The 18441-nt window shown below is 36.8% G+C and overlaps 1 protein-coding gene across 4 annotated transcripts; it reads right to left on the bottom strand.

Annotated features, from left to right (window-relative positions):
- Positions 1 to 31: 31 nt before the first annotated feature.
- Positions 32 to 18441, bottom strand: MYOT (myotilin). Of its 4 annotated transcripts, none has more exons than XM_059698459.1 (11): positions 18328 to 18406; positions 17733 to 17783; positions 15245 to 15808; positions 10110 to 10284; positions 7897 to 8001; positions 5494 to 5543; positions 4820 to 4952; positions 3610 to 3817; positions 1439 to 1604; positions 875 to 1008; positions 32 to 666 (listed from the first exon to the last, which is right to left on the bottom strand). In XM_059698459.1, exons 3-11 carry the CDS (start codon positions 15595 to 15597, stop codon positions 494 to 496), a joined length of 1497 nt encoding a protein of 498 aa, XP_059554442.1. In that variant the 5' UTR covers positions 15598 to 15808; positions 17733 to 17783; positions 18328 to 18406; the 3' UTR covers positions 32 to 493. The 4 variants fall into 4 exon arrangements, with proteins under 4 accessions (XP_059554442.1, XP_059554445.1, XP_059554444.1 ...); XM_059698462.1 differs by having other exon boundaries at positions 5494 to 5540; XM_059698461.1 differs by having other exon boundaries at positions 17733 to 17847; positions 18328 to 18353.

Raw genomic sequence — 18441 nt, 5'->3', positions numbered from 1 at the left:
TAAAGATCTAGACTTTTGTGAAGAGAAGACAGTCTGTTTTAAGTAATTGAAATTTTATTCTTTTTGAGATAAAACTTTGGAACACTCAGATAATTGATTACCATGTTAGTATTCGTATAAGAGAAAATGGGTAAAACAGTATTTAGAAAGCAGTACCAGTAAATCTTATTATAAGCATTAGTTGTGTCTAAAAAGTTGATATTAATTCATAACCTGTAATTGTTAAATGTATGACTTCAGTGTTTAAAATCACACATTTTAAGATAGTCTTCTACAATTACAAACCATGTACCCGGATTTTCTGTTGGCTTCACGAGCCAGAGAAGTAGATAGAATGTGCAAGAGTCAAAGGATAAATAATATTATAAGTGTACATTAGTTTTATTACCTAATGAAAGTCATAATCTGTTAATACAGCTATGGATTTATTTCAAAACTTCAATTGAATATATTACTAATAGTGTAGTTGTGCTTTCCAATGTTGGTGAAGTTATTAAAGTTCTTCACTTTCATAGAGTCCAGATTGAGCTGCCAGACGCTGAAACTCTCCTTCAGGGTTAAAAGCTTGTTTCACATCCAAACCTTTTCCGTTAAGTGCTAAATATTTGCTGAAAGTTGGCCGAACACGTAACTGTTTAGGAGCTGGAAGAGTTTGGTTTGGACGGGCTGAAATAGAGCAAATAAAAATTAATTTAGAAAACCTAAACAAAGGGGTTGTACTAGGCATTCATATCAGACTAGGAAAAGAAAAAGAAACCAAAACTGATTATGTATAGGAAAAATCCCTCAGATTTTGTGCTATGCTGGGATTTGTGACTTCCTGGTAAAGTCATTTATAACACTTGACTTAATGCTTTATATAAGTGTGACATACCTGTAACATCTAATCTTGTGTTACATGTGATCACTCCAGCTTCATTAACTGCAGACACAGTATACCACCCAGCATCTTTCTTGTTTACATCTTTTATCAGTAAAGTAACTCTTCCAGAATTATCATGATATAAGCTGAAAAGAAACAATTAAAAAAATGAAAGTATAGGAGTTATTTTCCTGTGAAAGTTTATTTAGGATGTTTGTGATCTACAAAGTCAGACTAATATGAAAAAGAAGCATTTGGGAATTCTGAGGCTATATTTAGTCATTGCCAAATAGCTATTAGTTTTCTTGAATTAAATATCCCACAGCAAGTCTTGTTTATATCATCTATTTCTTTGAGCCATCTTTGTTTATTGTTAGTAACAAGCTAAATGCTAGCCTACTTTATGCTTTAAATTTCTAATTAGTGGATTCTGGCTTAATGAAGTTTATATTTCTATATATGTTTTAAAAACGAGACAAATTGCAATCACAAATGCATGCCATTTATAATGCATTTCAAAGTGTAACTGGATTGACCAAAGTAAATTGCAGTTAAATCTTGAAATACTTATCCTACCTTATCCGATCAGTGTTGAATTGTACCATTTCATTATTTCTTTTCCAGAAAAGTTTTGGTGGAGGTACAGCTGAGATTTGGCATTCTAGCTTCACTGAGTCTCCCTCAAAAACTTTTTTGCTCTGTGGTTTATAGATAAACATTGGTGCTCTTCTATGTTCTTTTGCTACATAGTAATAAAAAAATCAAGTATTTTAAATATTATAAAAAAGATATTAAATCAAACCAAAGTATTATGAAATTTGTATGTTAATATAAAAGCTTTTAAAAGTAAAAAAGATCAGAAGCTTCATGTTTTAGCTTTAGCTAAAATAATATATATACAACACCATTGTATTATTATACAATTCAGAGTTCTAAAACATTAAGGTAATGATGCATTGAATTTATAATCATGTTTCATTCAAAGAATTTAAGTCTTTTTTTATTTTTTAAATATATTTTACTGATTTTTTACAAAGAAGAAGGGAGAGGGATAGAGAGTTAGAAACATCGATGAGGGAGATCAATCAGCTGCCTCCTGCACGCCCCGCACTGGGGATGTGCCCGCAACCAAGGTACATGCCCCTGACCGGAATCGAACCCGGGACCCCTCAGTCCACAGGCCGACGCTCTATCCACTGAGCCAAACCGGTTAGGGCAGAATTTAAGTCTTAATGTCATTTATCATGTCATCTATAGAGAGGCAGCATGAGTGGTGCAAAAGAGTACCATCAACTTGGGTTCAAATTCTCTATTTGCTCCATTAGCCATGCCAACTTCTGGAAATTTTGTTTAGTTTCTCTGAGGCTCAGTGTTATCCATTGTAAAATAATACAATACACAAGCAATAGTGACTGCTGTGCTTACCATACAAGATTATTGTGAGGATCAATTGAGATAATGAATGAAGAAGCACTTTGTGAACAATAAAATAATATACAAATGTCAATAATTATTATGTCTTTTCTTCAAATATCTGAAGGATAAGAGGAAATGATACTATAATACCATAACCCTAGCGTTTCTGAGGGAGAAATGAGGAGATTGGACAGATGCCTGCCAAGTTCTCTTTTAGCTCTAACATTATGGCATTTGTGAAACTATTGGCGCAAGGAGGATTTGCCCAAAGCTTAATCACTTGACTTTTTGCTTTTTGATTTCTAGATCATCCATTTTTCTCTTAGACTGAGGTCCCTTATTATGTCATAGAATAATTTTAAAGATTTTTCATTGATCTGGGTAGAATACAAACTGAAGAAAGTTTTTCAAGTTGTCAAGCTTTTATATAACAAAAAATGAATAATAACCAACTGTTTTATGTGATATACCATGGCTTAAACCAGGGGTGGGCAAACTTTTTGACTCGAGGGCCACAATGGGTTCTTAAACTGGACTGGAGGGCTGGAACAAAAGCATGGATGGAGTGTTTGTGTGAACTAATATAAATTCAAAGTAAACATCATTACATAAAAGGGTACGGTCTTTTTTTTTTTTAGTTTTATTCATTTCAAACGGGCCAGATCCGGCCCGCGGGCCATAGTTTGCCCACGGCTGGCTTAAACCATTACAAATGTGATATATTTAAAGCATTTAAATTGTAATAATTTAAAATAGAACATCAACTTTATGAGAACAGCCTTACAAAGAACATTTAAGATAATGAGTTTTGCCATACATGTTTTCTAAAGTTAGTAGGCATGTTTTTTATCATAATTAAAGATGAGTGTCCTAGTAAAGGGAACACAGTCTAAGGTAAAAGTTGACATTTATTCTTCAGTTTTAAACTATGCATGATTACGACAATTCTGTGAAAATGTGTCAGATTGATTATTTTAGATTGTAGACCAGACAAATGATTAGACTAAAAATTTTCACTTTAAGACCTGTTTGTTACATCTATAGAAATGCTTCTACTATCTTATTGGTCTGACTGAAATTGTACCACTTCTTTATTTCCTTTCCAGAAAAGCTTTGGTGGTAGATCTGTCATTCTAATTTCACTGAATTTTCCTCAAGAATATTATCCCCCTACCTAATTTTTGGCTTTTGCGTAAAAACTGGGGTTCTACTGGGTTGTATGGTGTGGACATTAACCTTAACTATGAAGTCCTCTAGGATTTTCTTTTTTAATACTTTCTTTTTTAATACTGCAGGATTAAAGATACTTCATGATCTCTTGGAGGGCTTACCCAGGACGTCCAGCTGCACAGTAAAGGTGGCTTCTCCTGCTCTGTTCTTGGCCACACATACATAAGCCCCTGCATCTGAAACTCTGACCATTTCAAAGATGAGTGAATGAAAACCCTTCTCAGACACTATCATTTTGTGAAAATCATCTGATTGAACTGGCCTTCCATTTAGATACCATGCCACATCAGGAGCTGGCAGTCCGCTCACCTAGAAATGAAAACATAAGGAGATAACAGAGTTTTAAACGATAGCATCACTGGAACCCATTTGTCTATGAATTTTAACAATTTCAGTACCCGAGTGGGTTTGTGATCGAAAATGCAAAGCAAGAGCTTAAAAAGGTATTTGCTTTCAATAATTTTTAACGAAACAGTATAAATTAAAACTCTTCAAATTAATATAGTATTTTATGACTATCTTAAACCACATCTAGCTCTTTCATGTGCAACCTCAGGCTCTTTAAGATCTTTTAATTAAGGAATATGAAAGTGATATGGCTTTTCTGGCTAATGGTGACTGCAAAAGCAGTCCCAGAAGCACATATATGTGAGGCTTGCTGATCTAATGAATAACCTTTCCAAAACAGTGTTCTCGAGCTGTAGTTCTGGTGTATGAGTGGCAGTTTGTTAAGTGTTCTTATATAAGCCTTAACCATTAAGTCCACATACTGACTTTCATTCTTATAAAATGTTTTTCAATCCAGAAAAACATTTTATAAGAAAAAATTCTCCAAAATGAGGACAATGAAATTGTAGGAAAAGCTGGTCTAGCTTGAAGAACTCTTCTAGGCAGAGAGAAAGCAGAGATGCTTGAATTTCTTAATGGAGAAGAATTAAAGAGGCACTCTACTTTGGAAATCCTATAATTATAGCTTCACTTAGAGCATTCATTAGGTGGTTGGCACTGTTGTGAATACCTTATACCTATTTACTCAGTTAATCCTCAAACAACTTTATCAAGTAGGTACATTTGTTATTCTCTGTGTTATTCTCATTAGCACAGTGAGGTTAAATTACTTGTCTAAGGTTATATAGCTGAAAAGTGGCAGAGCCAGGATTCAAACCCAGGTAAGCTTGGCTTTAGCATTTGTGTTCTTATCCACTATACATACTACTTCTCAAGTTGTATAGCAAGCTATGAAGAGGAAGAGAACATTTTTTAAAACTTAGTATCCCATTGTTAATTTTCTTTCAATATTTTAAAACTTACTTTGAAGTCCATTCTGCAGAATCGTCCTTCTTCAATGGACATATTCTCTGGCACTTGAATGAAACGAGGCGGGTAAAATTTCTCCTGGATTGCATCCTCATCATTCACACCTCCCCTTGAAGATGATCTACTTCTACAAAAGTATTTTAATAACTACTATGCAAAAAGTTGTAATTGTTCTTACTTTCACACAAACATAGTTTAGCCATCAAATTTGAAACCCCAGAGTCTATACTGTTCGATAGTGTAGTAACAATGGAGAAAGGCCTTAGGGCTGTATTTAGCTGTGGAATATTTGGTAACTATTAGAAATGGTAGCAGTTAAAAACATTTGGTACAAATTGCACTCTTTCTTTTTTACAATGCCATGAATTGGTGAAGAAACTGATCTACTAAAATGCAGAGTACCCCATGGATTGAACCTGCAACCCAGGTATATGCCCTTGACTGAGAATTGAATCCATGACCCTTTGGTGTATGGACCGATGCTCTAATTATTGAGCACCACCGGCCAGGGCCAGATAAAATTTTGGTCACCATCTCTGACATTAGAAAATTCACATTGTTTTTTGTAAAAGGTATATGAGAAGCTTGAGAGCTTTAAAAGGATTACATTTTTAAGCTAAAAAATTTTAGATAGCAAAATATATATTTAGAATTAAATTATTTTTTACCTTACTTGTGACGTAGGAACTTGCAACCGTGCATGTTCTGAATTGTGCTGCTTGAAATTAAAACAGAGTGATAATGTCAGCATATAATTTTTAGCTTGAAATGAAGCAGAACTAAGTAGTTGTAGTTGAAAGGAACATTTCTGTGGGAAGCCACCCATTGTCTTCACTGTCAGAGAAGTGTAAACAAGGATCCCAAACGCTGGTGAACCTGGAGCCCCTGGCAAGGGCCAGAGCTATGCGCCAATTGTTTAGTCCAGACAATGGGGGCTCAAGCAATTTCCTGACCAAATAGTCTCAGAGTAAATCTTTCTAATATTTACTGACCTTTAAGATAGTTTGTCTGTTACCGCAGTTACCTGCCTAAGAGCTAGATGTGTATCCAAAATTGAATAAAAGGTTGGCAAGGCCTAGGCACGAGTGGAAGTCCTTTCCCTCGCACTGGGCTTCCCTCCTGGCCCCCAGTATTTCCAAATTATTATTTCTTGTCTCATCTCTGTCATTTGCACGCGGCCATTCTCCAGATCCCGAACCCTGAACCACGCAGGACGTGGACACATTTCTCTGTTAACTGTATTTTTACAGTTATGGTCAGTTCTATATATTTAGCTTTTAAACATTTAAAACATACTGCACTGACCTTACAATATTCTAGCAAGAAATCCTCAGAATTAATAAGACTGTTCCACAGGCATGATTTATGAGACCGAGTTGATAGTGGTTCATTTTTCAGACTATTTTAAAAATTTATATATTTTTATGGATTTCAGAGAGGAAGGAAAGGGAGAGAGAAATAGAAACATCAATGATGGGAGAGATTCATTGATTGGCTGCCTCTTGCACAACCCCACTGGGGATTGAGCCTGCAACCTGGGCAATGTCCTGATTGGGAATTGATCCGTGACCTCCTGGTTCATAGGTCAACACTCAACCACTAAGCCACACTGGCTGGGCCAGTTGACTATTTTTTTTTTTTTTGACAAAGGATGATGTGTCCCTCTGGTATATTTGAAATGGGAGCACTTAGTACAGATTGTCCTTTAGTAAAACAGGAATAGACATGAAGTCATTTTTGTTGGCAGTAGATACACAGGGTATTATACCTGCTGCTTAAAAGTGGCACCAACAGCAGTAAACACATATTAGACTGGAAAATACTTCTCTTTTTAGCTCATGACACAAAATCCTGATGGACTTCATGGAAGACATGTGTAGAGCTATGAAAAGTCTTTGAAAAACAACATTAGTTACTTCCTGCTTAATAAAGATATATTTAATTTAAGCAAACATCTTTTAGAATTTATTATCTGAGCACCAGAAAATTATTTCTATTTGAAAGTAAAATCAGGAATTGATTAAATACTTAATGCCTGTTTATATATTTCACTGTTCTTGGCATAGTGGGAGATACAAAGAAGTGAAAAATATAGTTCCTACTCAAATATCTGAAAATCATCTGTACAGCAACACAGCAGATCATTACAAATAATTTATTTCTGGATGAATATGTTTAATGTATTTTGTCATTTTAAAACAAAATTCTTAAAACTCACAATTTTTGGCTGGCAGTAAGATTTTCTAAGCAAAATGTCAAAACAATTTAGTGATCAAGCAAATCAACTTTTTTTAAATTAAAAGTAATCCAGTTAAACTCAAAATTTCCAAAAATTTTGGTCATCATCTCTGACATTGGAAGATTCACATTGTTTTTTAAAAAGATAATGTGGGAAGCTTGAGGGATTTATAAGTAGTACATTTTTAAGCTGAAAACATTTTAGTAAGTTTTTTACTTGGTCATTTTAAGGTGGTTTGAATATGTATATATTTGTAATCGTAGATGCTAAACTTCAGTTATACATAGTTTGATGACATTTTGTTTGAAGTGTACAAAAAATGTAGGATTTATATTTTCTGATTTCATAATGATATATTTTGTTGCTGTCTCTTTTCCTGGTACCACCACCTTCATTTTAAAGTGTTTTTAAAACAAATGTATTTTTACTATTTTCAGGGAGAGGAAGGAAGAGGGAGAGAGAGAGAGAAATATCAATGATGAGAGAGAATCATTGATCAGCTGCTTCCTGTACTCCTCCTACTGGGGACTGAGCCCGCAACCTGGGCATGTGCCCTGACTGGGAATTGAACCGTGACCTTCTGGTTCACAGGTTGACACTCAACCACTGAGCCATGCTGGCTGGGCATGTGACATTTCTTAGGGAATATTAGAACCACCGTTAAAGGGGGTAAAATTAAAACTTCACATATATATTTTAGCTTATCACGGCTTCTCCCAGGGAAGCGATTGACTTTTACTTTGAATGCTATTTATAAACATTTAGAAAGCAGATATTTAAAAATCATACACACAAAAAGGACTCCAGTTAGATAAAGATTATTTTAATTTACCTGTGGTGAATCTTGTGCCTCACTGTCATTTTGAGCTTGTAACACAGCAGCTGCATTCTGTGGTCCTAGCAATCTTCGAGCCATCTTCTCCTCATATGTTAGCCGCTTTAAAGAAATGTCATTAAAGAGAATGGTAATGAGATTTAATATAAGTTGTTTGTACAGGTTTAATTTAAAACCACTATGAATTTTACCAAAAAAGTTCTGTCTTTAGAATTATAGGTAGATGCTATGTTTTAAAAATTATTTTCTTTCATTCAAAGCCTTTCCTTCTACTCTAGTGCCACTTCTTTCATCTGTGATATTTGCTTGTTTTCTTTTTGCTCATTGGAAGAGCAGGCATAATCACCCTTGAATATGGCTCTCCTAAGTCAAGGGAAATTCTTTCCCTTCCTTCTTGTGTTATGTTCCAATCACCTCAGTCTTTGACTATAGTACTACATGTCCTCACTTTCAGAAAGAACTTGTATTACTTGAACACTGAATATTTGACTTACTAACTTCTGGCTGAAAGCAGTGCAACTGATACGTTAAATGTATTTGGGTTAAAGGCATATAGTACTGTTTCAAAGATAGGTGACTAAATACAATGTACACAGTAAGAGTTACATAATAAAAGTTATAGCTATTTGTCCATCAATAATATATACCAAATATATGAAGAAGTCAGGTTGACAGTATTTCCTATTATTTATTAGAAATATTTTATGAGAGGTAATGCTTAAAACATAAAATATTAAATCATTCAGATTGATTTTTAATTTGCTTCATTTTTTACTACTCCACACCAAAGAGGTAATTTCATGCAGAGAAACATTAAATAGGGCCCAAATATTCCTTTAAAAAAAGATTATCCTATTCCTTGCTGATTATACAGTTACTAGGGGCCTGGTGCACGAAATTCGTGCACTGGGTGTGTGTGTGGGGGGGAGTGTCCCTCAGCCCAGCCTGCCCCCTCTAACATACTGGGAGCCCTCAGGCGTTGACCCCCATCACCCTCCAATCGCAGGATCGGCCCCTTGCCCAGGCCTGACGCCTCCGCCAGAGGTGTCAGGCTTGGACAGGGGACCCCCATATCCCCCTGATCACTGGCTCTGGCCCCCGCTCAGGCCTGAGGCCTCTGGCCCAGGAATCATGCCTGGGCAGGGGACCCCCATCTCCCTCTGATCGCTTGCTCCACCCCCCGCCCAAGACTGACGCCTCTGACCCAGGCTTCAGGCCTGGGCAAGGGGACCATCATATCCCCCCAATCCCCAGCTCCGCCCCCCGCCCAGGCCTGATGCCTCGGCCAGAGGAGTTGACCCTCATCACCCTCTGATCACCAATCACCGGATCGGCCCCTTGACCAGGCCTGAGGCCTCCGGCAGAGGTGTCAGGCCTGGGCAGGGGACCCCCAGCTCCCCGCGGTTGCAGGCTCCGCCCGGCTGAGGCATCTGGCCCAGGCAGCGGGGACCCGCAGCTGCAGCGGCCCCGCAATCATGGGCTCCGCTTTAGGCCCAGGCAAGGGACCCCTAGCTCCCGGGACTGCCAGCTTCGACCGTGCCCAGCTCCCATCGCTGGCACCACCCCTACGTCCTGCTATCACTGGCCAGGGCGGCAAAGGCACCTGATTCTCCGATCATGGCTGGGGGGCAGGGCCCCCCAGCTCTTAGCTCCCCCCTGGGTTTCCGATCACTGTCAGTGGCAGGGGGCTTCTTCCTGCTTTCCCTTTCACCTCCCTGCATTGTGCCTACATATGCAAATTAACCGCCATCTTGTTGGCAGTTAACTGCCAATCTTAGTTGGCAGTTAACTGCCAATCATAGTTGGCAGTTAATTTGCATATAGCCCTGATTAGCCAATGAAAAGGGTATCGTCGTACGCCAATTACCATTTTTCTCTTTTATTAGATAGGATAGATCTGTGAGACAGAAAGACCTTTCTTATTGAGATTAGATTTTATAGTTTAATTGGCTTTTTGTATAAAATAGACTTCTTTCCCTAACTGGTTTGGCTCAGTGGATAGAGCGTCGGCCTGCAGACTGAAGGGTCTCAGGTTCGATTCTAGTCAAGGGCATGTGCCTTGGTTGCGGGCACATTCCCAGTGGGGGCGTGCAGGAGGCAGCTGATCGATGTTTCTCTCTCATCGATGTTTCTAACTCCATGTCTGTTTCTAACTTCCTCTCTGTAAAAAATCAATAAAATATATTAAAAAAAATAGACTTCTTGCTCACTTGATTTCCATTATGAAGAAGGCTGTCCTTGCATTTTAGCTTTCTTTCCAAATCTTGAATCAGAGCTTCTTTTGATCCTTGTATTTCATGGTCAGGAGTCCTTGGTGTGGGCTTAGCATTTGTACTTTGGGATGACTTAGCATTCACAGATTGGCCAACTGAGGGTTGTTGATAGCTTTAAAAATAAAAAAGATTTTTTAAAAAGAAGATATTTAAGATGTGTATCTTTTTTAAAAATTGAATTTATTGGGATTACATTGGTTAATAAAACTACATAGGTTTAAGGTTTATAATTCTATAATACATCATCTGTATATTGTACTGTGTGTTCACCACCCCAATTTATGTCTCTTTCCATCACCATTTATTCCCCCTTTACTCTCTTCTGCTTCCCACCACCCCCATTTCCCTCTGGTAATGACCATACTGTTGTCTATGAGGTTTGTGTTGTTTACTCCAAAATATATTACCAAAAAAAAAAAAAAAAAAAAAAAAGATTTGTATCTAAAAGAGACTTGGCCTTATTTTGTCAGTAACCTTTAGATAGATTGAATCTAACACTTAGTACTACTAGTGTTAGTACAAACACTAATTTCCCTAGTAACAAGAAGGATTTTATAAGAGTTGTTACCAGCTTTTTTGTTTCTTTTCGTTTTGGCAAGTGAAAAGTAGCAGGAGGGCCGGGGAGGGTTGGGGGGCAGGAGGGAGGGGGGTAAGAGATCAACCTAAGGACTTGTATGCATGCATATAAGCATAACCAATGGACATAAGACACTGGGGGGTAGGGGAAGCCAGGGGACTGTCAAGGGTGGGGGGGGGGAAGGACACATATGTAATACCCTTTGTAATACTTTAAGCAATGAAAAAAAAATTAAAAAGAAAAGTAGCAGGAGGAATAATTTAGATTAGATGCAAGGAGCATGTCCTTCCTTGAAGGTCTTACCTAAGAGGCGCGAGTAAGTCTAGTTACTTGTAGCTTGAGAGCACTTCTAATCTTAAAACTGAATTTCCTAAGTTTGATTATAGGTGGATATTAAGCAGTGATGTGCTTGACTCATATGAGTTCAAGAGGGCTGATTTTTAGCATCTCTTCCCAGCTCCCTGTGATCTCATGATGTGGTGGGACTATCTACACCAGGTAAATTGGTAAGTACCACAGATCATGGCTCCTTCCTCCAGCTGATTGTTACACATTTACCAGTATAACAACTGATATTTAGTGACTATTCTGTTGCTAAATGGAGTGTACAGTTTACATAGCCATTGGCTTTTCTTTTAATTTCCAATTCCTATTTATTTTTTTAAAAGATTTTTTAAAATCGATTTTTAGAGAGGAGAGGGAGAAACATGCATGTGAGAATGCAACTTCGATTGATTTCCTCCTGCATGCTCTCTACTGGGAATCAAACTAGTAGAGAATCAAACCAGCACGTATGTGCCCTGACCTGGAATTGAACTGGTGACCTTTCAGTGCATGGGATGATGCCCAAACAACTGAGCCACACTGGCCAGGGCTCCTATTAATTTCTTATTCTAGAAAATGCAAATATGGCACTATATAACAAATAGCTTCTAAGTAATGACAGTTTCTTTAATGTTGCTGAAATGATATTTGGAAAAAAGAAAGGAATGACTAGGGGAGGAAGGAGAAAGAAGTGTAAAATGGGAGATTTGGAGAGAAAAAAAGCAAATTTGAATAGCAGTTGAAGAGTTTGGTTTAAATCCTTATTTCAAGTTCTGATCCTAAATTTCCTTCTAAGATGTTCTTGCTCCTCCCAGAGTTCCCTTGTTGATTCTGATGGAGAGCAGAGGTAGTAGTTTGAGACTCCTATATTATTAGATCTGTAAGGAACAGTTTTCACAGTGCTTTGTTCATATTTCACATAGTTTATTCACTTAGGGCCATATAAGTGCTAGCTTATATCTATTTAATGTGGGGAAAGTGGCCTTTAGTGAATATTTTACCATTAGTATAATAAACATTCTCCAGTTACCTTGATGAAACAAACTTGCTCTCTTCTGTGACATGTTCTTATTCAAATATTCTCAATAATCATTAAAAGAATTTGTGCCCTGGCTGGTATAGTTCAGTGATTGGAATATTATTAGCCCTCACAGTGCAGGGTGGTGGGTTGGATTCCTGGTCAAGGGCCCATACTAGGGTTGTGGGTTCGCTCCCCACCCCTGGTAGGGGTGCCTTCAGGAGGCATTCGGTTGATGTATCTTTCTCACATTGATGTTTCTCTCTCTCTCTCCCCTTCTCTCTTCCCTTTTAACTCTCTCTGAAAAGCAATGGAAAAAATACGCTCACCAGAGGATTAACAAAATGGGGAAAAAAGAATTTGTAAGCTAAGTGGAAATCTATCTTCTCTGAATGGAGCCAGAATTTTAATTTTTGTAGTCTTTGGGGACTTGGTTAGTAATCTCTAGATTGTAAACATAACTGAAAAAAAAGTCTTATTACTCATTATTGTATCACTATATCCACTAACAGAGCTTGGGTATAGGTAATACTATCAGTTGAATGAATGAATGTTCTTCATTGTATTCAAGATGCTCTGTAATGAAAGTTGGTGATACACATTTCCTCTGCTTACATTTCATATCTTCAAGGTTGTCTATGTTAATCCTTAATTGAAGTAAATAGCCAAACCAAATAAGTAGGGTTTTTGTTTTTGTTCATTTGTTTGTTTTGCGTTTGAATTCTCAGGTTGAAATAGTAAAATTCCTTTGGTCTTATAGATCTGTTCCTCCAACTGTATGAAGTTAAAATAGCCTATTTTTTTAATGGTAACCTATCATCTTTATAAAAGTCACACATTTGTTAGAGTGAATTACTATTAAATAATTCTTTTTCAGACTCTCATAATATCTCTGAGAAATCTTGAGGGATTATCAAAACCAAGCCTGAGAATCAGTCACTTTATTCACTGAATTCACCCATTATTACCAGTTCAGATGGTTTAAGTGTTAGGACTTGATATCTACTTATATTTATAAACTTATACTTGCACACTGCTGTATAGGTCTTTTTTCTATTGTTATCACCCAGAGCCTTAATTTTGTTACGAATCAGAAAACTGAATCACTGAGTGGGTAAGGTAAAGTTGCTGAATATCACACAGCAAAGTTTTTGGAAGGAATCATTAGAATTAAAGAGTTCCACTCAGTTTCTAGTTGGTGGTTTGATCCTACTGATAAAAAGCTAAATAAAACTTTCAAACTTCTCTAGGTCAGAATCCAAGAGATTATTTTAGAAGACATGGCAAACTTAAGCCCATGATAACAATGAGGGAGTTGCGCGCAAATGTTCAAAGGGCCAGAGCTTTCCACCCTGTGCAGCTGGGCATAGAATGGGTATCAAGTGGCTGTGGGCAGATTAAAAGGGTTATCTGTGGTTGCTGAAAATGGAACAGCTAAAGCTGGATCTTTGATTCCTGGTTTGGGGACTTCCTATGTTTTATTTCTTATCCTCTCCATTTTTGCCGTTCTTTATCTCTTATTAGTTTTGTACACATGGTTGAGGCTCGGTAATATTTATTTGATGGCTTTCTTTTCTGGACAGGAATTTGGAGTAGGGCTGAAATACTTTATTAAGAAAAATATAGAAAAGGTTATTTTAGATTTTAAAATGTTCATATAAGAAATGTGGAAATCACTGAAAGTTAGATGGAAGAAGATCGTCTGGATAAAATGTTACCAAGAAAACTCTACCATGTGTTATAATTGACATAATGGAAATTTGGGAGGGAAAAGAAAGAGAGGGCTTTTAATTCTTGAATACACCTTTTAAAATTATTAGATTGAGCCCTGGCTGGGTAGCTCAGTTGGTTAGAGCATCATCCTAATAACACCAAGTTGCAGGTTCAATTCCCAATTAGGACACATACAGGAAGCAACCAATGAATGCATACATGAGTGGAACAATAAATTGATGTTTCTTCCGCTGCCCCTCCCCACCACTAAAATAAGTAAATATATTAGATCAGACATATGACAGGCCATTTTTGTAGGTTAAAATAGCTATCAGCCATTTCAAATGGTTCAGCCTAGTAGATAGGATTTTAACCAAGTTTTGGTTTTTATTCTTAAAAATATTAAAAAATTTTCTTTGCAGGTTGAATGCTATAGTCAGTTAAATTAGGTTTCCAGAGTAGTCACCAACAGTAGGAATCTCTAGAAAAAAAATTAGCCTCTAGAGAAGACTGAGAGAAATTAGCAAGAATGTCTGCAAATTTGTCAGCCTGCAACAAACACATTCCATCAGACAATTTTTTCAGATGCCTCTGATTTAATTCTTTGATGTTCTAGCCAGCCAAGGAATAGGAAAACTGATAGCCCTAACTTTACATAAGCACAAAGTATTCAGTTCATGTTTTAAAAAAAGCACAACCACTATGTCCTTCGTATCAGGTTCTCCTACTACAGTTTTAGGACTGTGAAAATAGTACATGCTTGCATAAGGCTGCAGGTATTCTTCCCTGTGTTTAGATCAGCCTAACCAATTTGAACAAAGTGTGGTTTTAATCATCAAAGGAAACCTTAAGGTTGTAAACTTGTATCTATTCAAGCCTTTTTTCTGAACATAATAAGGAAAAGTCATACATTTTAGTGTCTGAATCCCAGATTTTCTTTTTAGCCAAGTGAATATTCAACATCAGAGGGGAAAATGGAAAGGAAGAAAGGTAGAGACTGAGAAGAAATTTAATAGCCTTTGCTTATGTGAAAGGAAATCCTATCTGAGGATGAGCAGGCAGGTGTTCTTCATCTCAGCTGAGCCCAGAACCAGAGCAATTAAATTTACAGCATGAGGAACTTAGCTTAGGACTGGGGCAATAGTCACTGTCCTTGGTATAATAGAAATATTTTTTGAAGGTGGAAAATAATGGCTAATTGTATGGGGTCATAGATGATTTGATTCAGCTCAGCCTGGACACTGCATAATGGGTCAGATGACCTCTTATTGCCAGTACCCTGGTTCAAGGTGTTCTAGGAGAATTTTGAGATCAGACATTGAGGTCACATTGCCTTTTTAGATAGTGATGAACTACAGCATTACCTCCCCCCGCCCTCCATCTTTGGACATTGTATATGCAGTATATATCCATATGCACATATTTTAAAAACTCACTTACTTGGAGTCCACAGTGGAAGGGATTTTACTGCTACTGTAATCAGGCTGTGATGGTAATATGGAGCTGAGGAAGCTGGCGGGGGACTGGTTATAGGTGGCTGTAACCCTTTGGCCCAGGTTGGAGCCACCAGGCTGCTGGGGAGAAGCAGGGAAAGCAGAGGACATGGTGATGTGAGAGCTCACTGTTGAGGAAGCAGAAAATCTTTGCTCTGTGCATTGGCGGGGCTGGATGATAATAGAAGACTGTTTGGTCTGGCTAGCGTAGCTGGAGGTTTCCGGTCCAGGGGGCTGCAGTCTAGAGCCACATGGATTTTGGGATTGGATGAAGTGTTTTGGCCGTTCGTAGTTAAACATGCTTAGCTGGTATATGGGAGATGAAGGCAATTTATTACTATAATGATTTGTTCCTGAAGAGTTGGGGTCCTGAATTTGGCACTGCAAGCCTGGAATTATAGAAGGTCGCACGGAATCAGAAGCAACCTTGGTCTGCCCCTTCTTGTTGAGATCCTGGGAATATTGTGTTCCTGGCTTTGATGGAGGGGCCTTCTCTTGAAGAATGTCTTTCCTTCAAAAGGAGAAAATGATTCAGTTACAATATTTGCACAAAGAACAGTACTGTTTATTTAACATCTTTAGGAACTTAAGTGCTTTCAAGGTTATCTCTGTGTAGAACTTTCCAGGTTTCTACACTTCCTTTTTCTCTGTCATTGCACAAATGACTTTTTCCATGTCTCATGATTATTTCTTTGTCCAGAGGCTACTGTTTCATTAACCACAGAAATTTCATTATTTAAAAATTATTAGCAGTTAAATATATAACATGTCAGCTTTCATTCAGTTTGAATCCTTCCCATTGCTCATCAAAACCAATGAACAGCTCTTCTGATACACCAGTTAATTCAGGTCCCTGTGATCTGTGATGAATGATGTCTTGGTAAATCAAGGGGAACTATATATGCTTATTTTGTAAAGAATGTTACTCTAATGTCCATATTTACTCCTTTGCCCTTTCACAATTTCACACAGTAGAGTGAACATCTATAATTGACTGTTAACAACTTTGAGTGGATTTTTTTTATCTTACAATTCGCTGCCTCTTTTTCTTCCCTTGATTTCAGATTGACCATAGTACAGTGGTCGGCAAACTGTGGCCCCTTGAGTGTGGCTCTTCCACAAAATACCACGTGCGGGCTGGCACGTACAGTGTGATTGAAACTTCATGGCCACACTCAAGGGGCCAAAGAACCACATGTGGCTCGCGAGCCGCAGTTTGCCGACCACTGCCATAGTACAAAGTAGACAATAATTAAGGAGTGACTCCGTGTTTGTGTCTCTTTGTATGTATATAATGTATGTCACCAACTGCATTCCAGATACATTTGTGATTTTTTTCTGTTATTTTTAGATTAAACTATCTAGTTATTGATCTTGGATGTTCTTTTATTTTTACTTTTTATTTTTTACCTGTTTAATATGTATTTTAGATTAATTTAAACATTTTTTTTAAAGAAATGGTAAACAGGATGTACAGGAGGAAGTAAGACAACTGTGAAGCTAGCCTCTACCTTACCAAGAAAAGATGAGTGCCATTTCTCATACTTAGCTCTACATTGGTTCACCTGACTTTCTATAGTAGATCCCCATTTTTCCTTAGAGGAATTATTTGTCACTAAAATTACCTTAAGGGATTATATTTGCCTCTGATTTCTTCCATTAGTATGGGATATCTAAGCAGGACTATATACAGACATTACACACAAAGACTAGTCCTGTAAATTGTAGCATTGATTCTGTTTTCATTAAAAATATCAGGTAATTTAGTTCAAAACACATTTAGTTTGTTTCACATAGTTTGAACCAACACTGAGATAATGCTAAATCAAACTTTTAGCTGATAAAATTAGCCAAATTGTCATTATTGAAACAAAATCTTATTTAATTTCATATCTAGAAAAAAGTATTTTTAATGAAAAATTTCTAGACAACTTCATCCTAATTGTGCATATAGTTTAAATTAAAACTAGTAGTTTTAGGAAAGAATAAAAATGCAACTACACAGCCAAGAGAAAGATTCTATTGAAAAGACTTAAAAAGTCATATATTCCTTAACTTCAAGTTTCTGAACACAAGTATATTAAACTAGACTCCATTTTAGTAGTTAACTATATTAGGCCTTTAAATTGTTGGAGAAAAACATCCAGAGGAGGCTTTAATTAGATTTTCTAAAAAAAGAAAAGAAAAGGCTATTTCAAGGTAAGTAGTTTTGTAGTTACTGGTTTATTACATTGCAGAATTGAATCCAGTTTGTTTTCTAAATTCCTTTTTGGGCAGGCAAGTGATTCAGATTTATTTCAAATAGCAAAAAATAAACTGTTTAATTGCCAGCAGATATTTTCCAAAAAGTCCCCTATTTTTCTTCATATGTATTTTTGTAATGTCAACTATCTTGTTCATTTCGGTATCGGTCTACGTAGTTAAAAATTACTTACTTTTTGAAGCTCAATTTTTTCTTTCAAAAGTTTTATTTTGTATACATCTCACTAAATTTTAGAAAAATGTTTCCACAGGTTAATTCTGAAAGGCTTTTCTTCATGTTTGTAGTTACTGTTCAACAATCCAATTCTAGAATCAATTCTATTACATGCAAGTTATTTTATTCTAAATTATGTTAAATATATTTCAAATATTTCATAAATAAAATACTAGTCTCCTATTTTAAAAAATCTTAACATTATTTTCCTTATTTCTAATATAGCACAAACTTGCAGAAAAAACTGATTGAGGATATTTTGAAGCTGTAGGATATCACCACTATTACAGTCAGTCGAAGTGTCTCCTTTCAAGGAAAAATCATGACTTAAAAATAATAACACATAACTACTTTTTCTTCTACCCTTTCTCTAATGCCCTCCAGTTTCAGTAGAATGAATAGAGCACTTTCTCTTCAAATCTTTGTATAATACCATTATGATATGTGGCTTTCAAACTTTTTATCTGAAGGTCACTTCTGTACATGCTCCTCTGATTTGGACAAAAAACAAAAACAAAACCCAAAACGGCAGCAGGAATAAAGAAGGGACTTACCCGTAATTCTGGAGGGTGCCAGCTGGGTTTAACCCACTATTGAAGGGAAGGAAGAGGCATCCCCTTCCCTCACAGACTAATCTAGTGGCTCTGTGCTTAGTATTATAGCACCAC

The sequence above is a fragment of the Myotis daubentonii genome, chromosome 5 (assembly GCF_963259705.1).
Source record: "Myotis daubentonii chromosome 5, mMyoDau2.1, whole genome shotgun sequence".
NCBI lineage: Eukaryota > Metazoa > Chordata > Mammalia > Chiroptera > Vespertilionidae > Myotis > Myotis daubentonii.
This window is presented reverse-complemented; position numbering and strand designations above follow the sequence as displayed.

Excerpts from the sequence above, each read along its gene's own strand:
- MYOT (XM_059698460.1), bottom strand. The coding sequence starts at position 15,597 with ATGTTTAACTACGAACGGCCAAAACACTTCATCCAATCCCAAAATCCA. Across the intron at positions 4,953-5,493 it reads GTTCCTACGTCACAAGTAAG|AAGTAGATCATCTTCAAGGG; the intron begins GTAAAAAATAAT and ends ATACTTTTGTAG. Across the intron at positions 1,009-1,438 it reads TTCAACACTGATCGGATAAG|CTTATATCATGATAATTCTG; the intron begins GTAGGATAAGTA and ends GTTTCTTTTCAG.